Here is an 8049-nt window from a genome sequence, read left to right as displayed (position 1 = left end):
AACATAACAACGAAGTTGTCTGCCAAGTGGAGAAGCACGGGAGCTTCTCCAGCTCCAGCGCTGTGTTTCTGCTGAGACCCCAGGCTGCACCTAACGGCAGGCTTTTCCCCCCCTCACAAAACTTTGTTCAGCCCTACAGAGGGAATTTTCCAAGATTAAAAAACTGTTTCAGATAAAATATTAAGGGCACAGGAGACTTCCATATTAATTCTTAAAAGATTCAAAAACTGAAATGTAAATGGTGTTTTGGGTATTTCTGCAAGACAGCTTGAGGAATGGAAATTCTAGAAAAGTGTTTCAACCTATGAAGTTCAGACAGTACTAATAAAAGACTGCCTGAGCTCAGAGCTGCCAAAAAGATAAGTAAAACCAAATTCACCGCTGCGATAGCCAGCCAGCTTATCRGCTCAAGTGGCTGCTAATGGAAATTGGGACCATACAAGAGGTAACTGCCACTTCTGGAACAGGCTGCCAAGCAACTTCAGTCGTCTCGGAAGACCTCCACGTGCTTGCAAGGGGAAAGGGTACAGCTTTCAGGGGACCGAACTGGAGACATCAGCTGGCCTTTACCCTTGGGACTTTACTTCCAAAGCCACGCTCAAAGCATTTCAGGAGAGTTTAGTACCCCTATCGGGGCTATGTGTAAAAGCTATTATCCCCAGCCAAAACACCCAGGTTTCTGGTAGAAGCACATGTTTCCATGTCCTTCCATGAAGGCCGTGCAGTGATGCGGCCCATGAAGTCCTGCACGGCCTCTATTCTCCAACATTTCCCCCTCAGAGGGTGACTTTTGCCTTCCTGTAGATGATCCACGCAAATCCTTCAGCTCCTGAGACACCGAGTTGCACCTCCAAGACAAACGTGATACCAGAAGCCTAAACGTTACCTCTCACACCTCGTGAAGGCAGGACAACAAGCCATCTCAAGGTAGAAAAGTTTATTGTGATGTCCATATAACGTTGCACCTTTCAACCCAGGTGGTTTGCCAGGTCTTGTGAGGTGTGCCATTAGGAGAAGGCATTCAGATCAGTTACTTTCTCTGGGAGATTCCTCTTCATTCCCAGCATGCACAAAGCCCTGCTCCCTGAAGGTCTGTGGGGTGGCCAGGAGGAGATGTCCCCGTCCCCCCGCGAGCCTGCGCTCACCTCCGCAGCCTGCCTCCTGCTCAGGGAAGCTGCGTCTCTTCTCGCCGCTGGCCTGTCCTGCAAATGCTCTCATGCTTCCCGTTGACTCTGGGCTTTCTCCAGCTGTTTTCTCTCTGGGGCTCTCTGCTGTTTATCATACACAGCTACAGCCCAATCAATCTCCAGCCACCAGGGCTCAGTTTGTATTCCAGCCTTGATATGCTCCTCCGATCTGGGCATTAGCTTCTTTTGTTTCGGCTATCACTAAACAAAGGAGCGTATGCTTGCTTCCGCCTTTGGCCTTGGTGAAATGCTGCCAGCAAACCCATCAGCCCGTAGATCAAAGAAATCCTGGTGAGCAGTTGCACACAGGAGTATTCTGGCCAGTCTTGCTGCTTCAAGTTTGAGGAAGTCCGTCTGTCTCCTTTCATAAATCCTCCTGAACTAACGCACACCCACAAACCACTTCTAGATGCAAACTTTCCTACATCCAACACCAGCTGTCAAATACCACCAGGGATTTTAAAGTTCTTCCTGCTGTTTTTCATTCAGCACAGCATTTAGCCTTGTAAACCAAGGTATGTGCCCTGCAAAAGTATAGAGCTGAGCATGCACACACACATACACGCACGCACGCGCACACACACACAGTTTGCTTGTCAAACTAGATGAAAATACAAAGCACAGAATACGCCATGAACACTGCAAGTTGGGTGTTCAGATTTGGAGACAAGTAAAACTGATACCACCAAAAGTAGTGACAAAGTACCTGCTATCCTTCCTCTGCTGAAAAGATCACACAAGTGAAGCAACAAGATTATTTTGAATTATAGATTAACTGGATTGGGTTTGCCTGGAGCAGATTAGGGAGCACTCGCACAATTCATTACAGCAGCAAAGCTATGGGGGCAGCTGTCTCCAGCAGGTGAGCAAGGCTGAGTAACTGGAATAGACTGGGCTGTTCAGGCAGCATGGGAAGACCTAGAAGTCCTAGGATGTCTGTCCACAGCCACAGAGGCTGCGGAGAAGCCAGACTGTCAGAAGGACGGACTCCACTGCTATGAATTTAAATTAATATATGCACGCGGGGGGGAACTGAGGAACAGACATAGCTAGGTAGTCATTAATCCTAGTTAACTTACTCTGAACAGTAACAAAACTGAGGATCCATAGACCCCATTCGCAGTAGCGCAGAGCCTCCCCAAATCCAGCTGAACTCCAGGGGAGCTGGGCATGTTCAGCATAAATAAGAAACCTAACCCAGATGATTTAAGGGGGGGAACCTAAAATATATGGGACCTCAGGATGACACAAAGGTAAGAGACATCTAGACTGAAGATGCAAGTAGAAATGAGTTGTGCAACAGGAGTCTGTGGCAGATACGAATGGCACTAGGGAATTCTTTTTTTTGTTTTAGGCCTGAAAATTCAATTGACAGATTTCTGAATAGCCACAAGAAGCTTTTTTGGATCCCCATGGTCGTAAGCAAATCTTTAACTGCTCAGAAGGTTGGGATTTTTTGGTTATATAAAATAGCTTTAATGACTGTAAGGCCAGAGATTTTTTTTAAACAAAACAATAAGGACCTGCTATCTGATTGCAGAGACACGAGACTAAACAATTTATAAAAAAACAAGCCATTTCACATCACAGGATCTCATTCTCTCAAGTTATAAAAGTGGCCAGTGTTTTTCGTTTGCTGTGCAAACAGAAAGCAGCAGTGTGGTTCCCAAGGGAGGCACTCTCGTGCAACTGTTTGCTGGAAGCAATCACCCAAGTCAAAGGACTTAAGGAAGTCAGTCCCTTCTCCCACCACCACCTCGCTCACCTTACTGTAAAAGGGTATTGCAAAAACTACTTGGACTGGCTTTAGCTTTTATTTTGCTAGGGATTTAGAAAGAGCTCAACAGCCCAATCCACAAAACTTCCCAGATAAGGGCAGACCAAGAAGTGCAACTGCTTCTTGTCAGGATCTCACTAGCAACATAAAAGAAAATATTCTTTTTTTTAATATACTCCAACTTTAATCTAACAGTGGCGGTTTACATGCTTGAACTTATTGTTCGTGCTGGCTCTTTCCCCACACTGCCTTTAATCCCCTGTAGTGACATCTCAGTGGCTGAAACCACTCAAAGCAGACCAAAAACGTGCAGCTGAGGCGGCAGAAAGCATGGTCTAAAATATTCAGCCCTAATGTTGTGATTTCTCCATTTGCAACATCTTTCCCTGCGCACACTGTGCTTCATGACAACTGGACAAGCAGATTATATTAAACCTCATGCACACCTTTTCAAATGATTTCTCATTAAATCTCAGTGGGAACTAATTGAAGATTAAACTAATCATTCCTTGAGGCCTCTTACAGAGTATTTTATCACTTTTTATGAATACATTAGGAAGACCTTCAGCAAAGTGCAGATCTGGCAGGACCTCTGAAGACACGCATTAGAGTGGCTGGACAGTTAAAAACACATCTGGGAAACGGGGACTTGGGGCATCCCCAATAAACAGGACAAGATAGACGCTTGCCCATGTCTTCCAGCTGTAAGAGCTGGTCTAGGAAAAAACACAATAGTAAGCATTTTCCAAAACATCATCCTGCCTTCCTAAAAACAAACAGCAAGTCTGACAAGGGCTGCTCCGCATTACATGAAATATTCCTGACAAACTCCCTAATCTTCTCTGCCTCCTGAGATCTACAGCATACCACATTGCCCATCCAAACACGAGTGCTACCAGTGCTCGTGTTGATCCCTGGTGCAACCCTCAATAACCAAATTCTTTAGTGACCAACTTGCAGTTCCCTTCCTGACCTCTGGTCCGCACAGGGCCTCTCTGGGTATTGTACGTAAGCTATCAGATAACTATAACTGACATCCAGACTTCCACCAGCCTCTGGGTAAAAGCTGTAATGTTGGGTCATGGCAGACCCTGCGACTAAAAAATAAACTTTTTTTTTCTTTGCAATGTTTTGCAGGGCTAAGGAGTCATTTAAGCAGAGATGAAAGCCAAAAGAAAAGTCCAAAGAGGTTTTGAAATAACAGAAAATATCCCTTGGTGTGTCAGAACCAGATGGTTATCTGTTAATAAAATGGCAGGGATTCACGGTCTTGAAAGCGGAGAGAATCACATACATCCTTCCTAATGTTTGGTTTGAGAGAAATAATACACATTTTCAACTTTCTTCTGAAGACTCCTCTGCTGTGAGGCATAAGGAAAATGAGAACCCTGGTCATGACAACTATTACAAGTATTTGGGGAGTATTTCTATATTTCATTGCTGTGAATATTTTAGAAATATTATTGTATTCTGTTCTACTCTGCCTCCCTATGTTGTTTTATCTTACAAATGAGAACTCCTTCAGGCAGGTATCACATGTAAATTCCTGCCTAAGCAGTTAAAATATTATGGGTGTTATGAGTTATCAGTCTTAAGATTTCTGGAATCACTTTCAATTTTAAGGTAATTCTGATGTTTCCCACTACTTTCGACATGCTACAATATGGGAAAGCAAGATCAGCTTTGTTTTAGAAAAATTATTAGTATGATATAATATTTACATTGCGCTACACCCAGAAACGTTCATCAAGATCAACTTTCTATTTCATTCCCAAACGCTCTACTCTTTATGAAACCGCAGTAAGACAGTACATAAATCCTGTAAATAAGGTTTTCATATACATTGATTAGTGTTAATTATCGTCAGAGAGCCAACATCTCTGCTGCTGCCTATTTTATATATACATATACAAACACACACACATAATTTTACATGGCTGATTTCTAATAGGAACTATTCCAACATAAGTCCTGGAGGAGGAGAGGAAGGGAATAGCTGAAGGAAGAATGACCCGCCTTCTTACGGAAGAGCCCAGGGAAAACACTCTACACAAAGCACCCGTCAGGAACGGGAACAGCACTATGCGTTCCCTCCAAACGTTCAGAAATACGCTGCATACCCTTAGATACTCTGCACAATCTTAGGACAAATCCAAAACTGCTAACATCAAAAGCAGGCCTGGATGCCACTGTGGACAAGTTCATTTCCCTTGTTACTGATTCCTGTTGAAACCTACAGCACACAGAAAATCATTGCGTCCTCCTCTAAAGAATATTCTCATCAAAAAATCCTATATGTAAATGCTTGAGGAGCCTGAGACTGTGAGTTGCAATCTCATGCTGGGTTATAAAAAGGCATGTCCGTCAGGAGACACAAAATGATGTTGGAAACTCAAAACAGCGAAGAAACGTTAAAGGCCAACAATTTTTAAAATAACATCCCTCCCAATCTGCTAGCTAACGTCTCTGATATCAGCCAGGCACCAGCAAGCTCAGAGCCAGCACACCAAAAGAAAGAAAACGAGTTCAAGGACAAAATACCAGCCAGTTAAACCCTATAAAAACCCAAATCAGGGACCACCACCAGAGAGCAGACATTTTAATGGGGACTTCTCCATCCACAAGGAGCAAACCTGTCTAGTGGCTTCTTGCAAGGAACGGAAATGGTGACTGACTCTAGCTCCTTCAGCTGAGCAGAAGGCAACACAGCACTTCTCCACAGGCTGATATTACCACATTGAAGCACTCTTCTCCTGTTCTCTCCCACTGCTTTTCAAAGGTGGAGCGGAACTGAGACCCAGGGCACAGAAACACACACAGCTGCACATTTATAACTTTAAGGTCTCTGAGTTGTGGGGGGAAAAGAAACCTTTGGTACCTGCTGTCCTAGGAACAGAAGATCCTCCATGAGCCTTGAAGTCAATGCAGGGATCCTCGCAGCAGATCACCGGCCCGGAGCAGAATTTCGTATCTGGAGAGAGAGAATTTGGCAGAACAATGCAGCGCATGGGGAGGGGAGAGAGGAAATATTTTGGAACAATCGAGGAGGAAGGTCAGCAGTGCTTAGGTGAGTTTATCTTTTAAAGGTCTACATGAGAGGGTTTTAGTTTAGTTTACAAAGTAGTTTAGCCTTTCAAACAGTGTGGACAAACATATTCCCTGGGCTATGTAGTCCCACCATAAATAACTTGAGTTGGCCCATAAGCCTTCGATAATCTCATTCCTACATCCAGACAGCTACTCACCTTAAGCCAAAAGAATATGACAGGCACCCTCATCTAAACATCTTACAACTGCCAGCAAAAGGTATCTCTTTAAAAAGGATACCAGCCTTGGTCCTTTAATTACTGAATATCCACTAACAGACATAAATTTTTCCTGATTGTTCTCTCATCTGCCAGACTCTTCCATTGGTGAATTAAGGCTCAATACTGAGTGTGTTGTTCTTCAGAGGATCACAAATCTTTTTAAATTGTGGTGGGTCTTGAAGGTATTGTTATCTCTATTTTACACAAGGAGAATGTAGAGATAGTAAAAGTAAAAATTTCAAAAGTTTCTAAGTGACTGGGAAACTGAATTCAATTTTCAAAAGAGAACTGGACACTTGGGGCTTAAGTCACCCTTGCACATCCTTCAGTCACATCTCAAAATGAAACATGTTCTTAATTCACTTAGGGCCAGGTCCTCAAAACCGTGGAGGTACCTAAAGAGTGTCATAATTGGAAACAATTTCTCGGTCTAAGACTCAGAGCTAAATGAGCCGTGACTTCTCCCCTCCTCCAACAAACCCATCACGTGCCTAGGATTCCAACCATTTTTTCCACAAAAGAAGGTATTTAGGTACCTCAAGTTCTGCTTCCTCTGTGCTGAGATCCCACCATTTTGGCCGAGCTGAACCTCTTAGCACATATTCATGTGAAAGCCCACTTGGGATTAGGAAGACGTGAACCCGAGCTAACACTCCTCGAAACAGCTCTGGCTTCAGTGCAAAACAGCATCTGCATCAACTTTCATTTAAAGACATGGCTGGAGGAAGAGGTGTGGTTGGGGTGGCATGAAAATAACACCTGCTGCCAGGGCAAGGTGGTTGGGACCTCTCCCTGCATGGAGACGGCTGCTGGGCTTGGACTCTGCCTCCAAGGCTGTGTTTGATTTTTATCCAATGATTCTTTCTTCTTCTTCTTCTTCTTTTTTCTTTTTTTTTAATGCAAAGAGTGTATAGTAAGCGACTTTGGGAATAAAGCCAGATACCTGTTCCCATCTCCGATCAGGGGAGTTCCCTGCCGGTAGGCCACAGTCAGGCTCCCACTTGCTTCTCCTCTCCAGCTCTGTGAATCCACAACTTCACGAGGCAGGGCTGAGAGGTTGCCTACAGCCTGGGAAGGGACAGGTGGATTTGAATATCCCTTAGGAGGAGGAGGACTTAAACCCAAGTTTGACCACTTCTTAGAAAAGCTTTACGACCATTAAGTCATTACATGAAAACCACCACACCAATCATTTGTATCTTAAACAGTGACTGCAGGGCTGCAAGCCGAGGCCTTGGCAACAGGGGCAGGTTTGGCTTCCTCAGCCGGGTCTGAAGCTGGCAGAGCGTGGGAGCGCTTGCGGGATGCAGGTGTGGCAGTCACAGAACTGGCCGGGGACGTGGGTGGGAAAAGGGCACCCAGGAGCGCGATATCAGCACAGAGGATTCAAGGGACAAGTATGGGAGGGGGATCAAGATTCTGCAAACAAGCAGAGGTTGCGTGGACACCCCAGGAGCTCCAGAGCGTACCTGTCCAGAGAGGGGAAGCAGTTAATAACAGATGGCAATATACAGACAAAAAAAAAAGTGCTGGTTCAGGTGTCAACAGCCTGCTACATGGTAATCTGGGACTTGGTAGCTGCCCTCAGCTCTGCCAGTGGCTCTACCGCTCTGCAAGAGCGCAGAGGATGCAAAGTCTTGCACACATGGTGCAGAAGCAAGGCAGATCTGGGTGCTTTGAGGAGACCAGGTGGGGGGTTTGGTGGAAGGGTGGGAGAGGTACAACACAGTGCAAGAGAAGCAAGGCTGGGGCTTTATGGGACATGGTTGATGCTCTT

General features: G+C 44.9%; 1 protein-coding gene across 1 annotated transcript in view; it reads right to left on the bottom strand.

Annotated features, from left to right (window-relative positions):
- Positions 1-7488, bottom strand: part of MSANTD1 (Myb/SANT DNA binding domain containing 1) — a 35289-nt gene extending 27801 nt beyond the window's left edge. The window contains exons 1-2 of the mRNA XM_026064697.1: positions 7216-7488; positions 5843-5935 (exon numbers count right to left, since the gene is read on the bottom strand). Coding sequence (XP_025920482.1) covers positions 5843-5935; positions 7216-7225 — 103 coding nt within the window. The 5' untranslated portion in view covers positions 7226-7488. The remainder of the gene's footprint in view (positions 1-5842; positions 5936-7215) is intronic.
- Between the last annotated feature and the right edge of the window lie 561 nt (positions 7489-8049).

This window comes from Apteryx rowi, unplaced genomic scaffold (genome assembly GCF_003343035.1).
Source record: "Apteryx rowi isolate R43461 unplaced genomic scaffold, aptRow1 scaffold_22, whole genome shotgun sequence".
Lineage (NCBI taxonomy): Eukaryota > Metazoa > Chordata > Aves > Apterygiformes > Apterygidae > Apteryx > Apteryx rowi.
The sequence above is the reverse complement of the archived record's forward strand: the minus strand, read 5'-3'. Positions and strand labels throughout refer to the sequence as shown.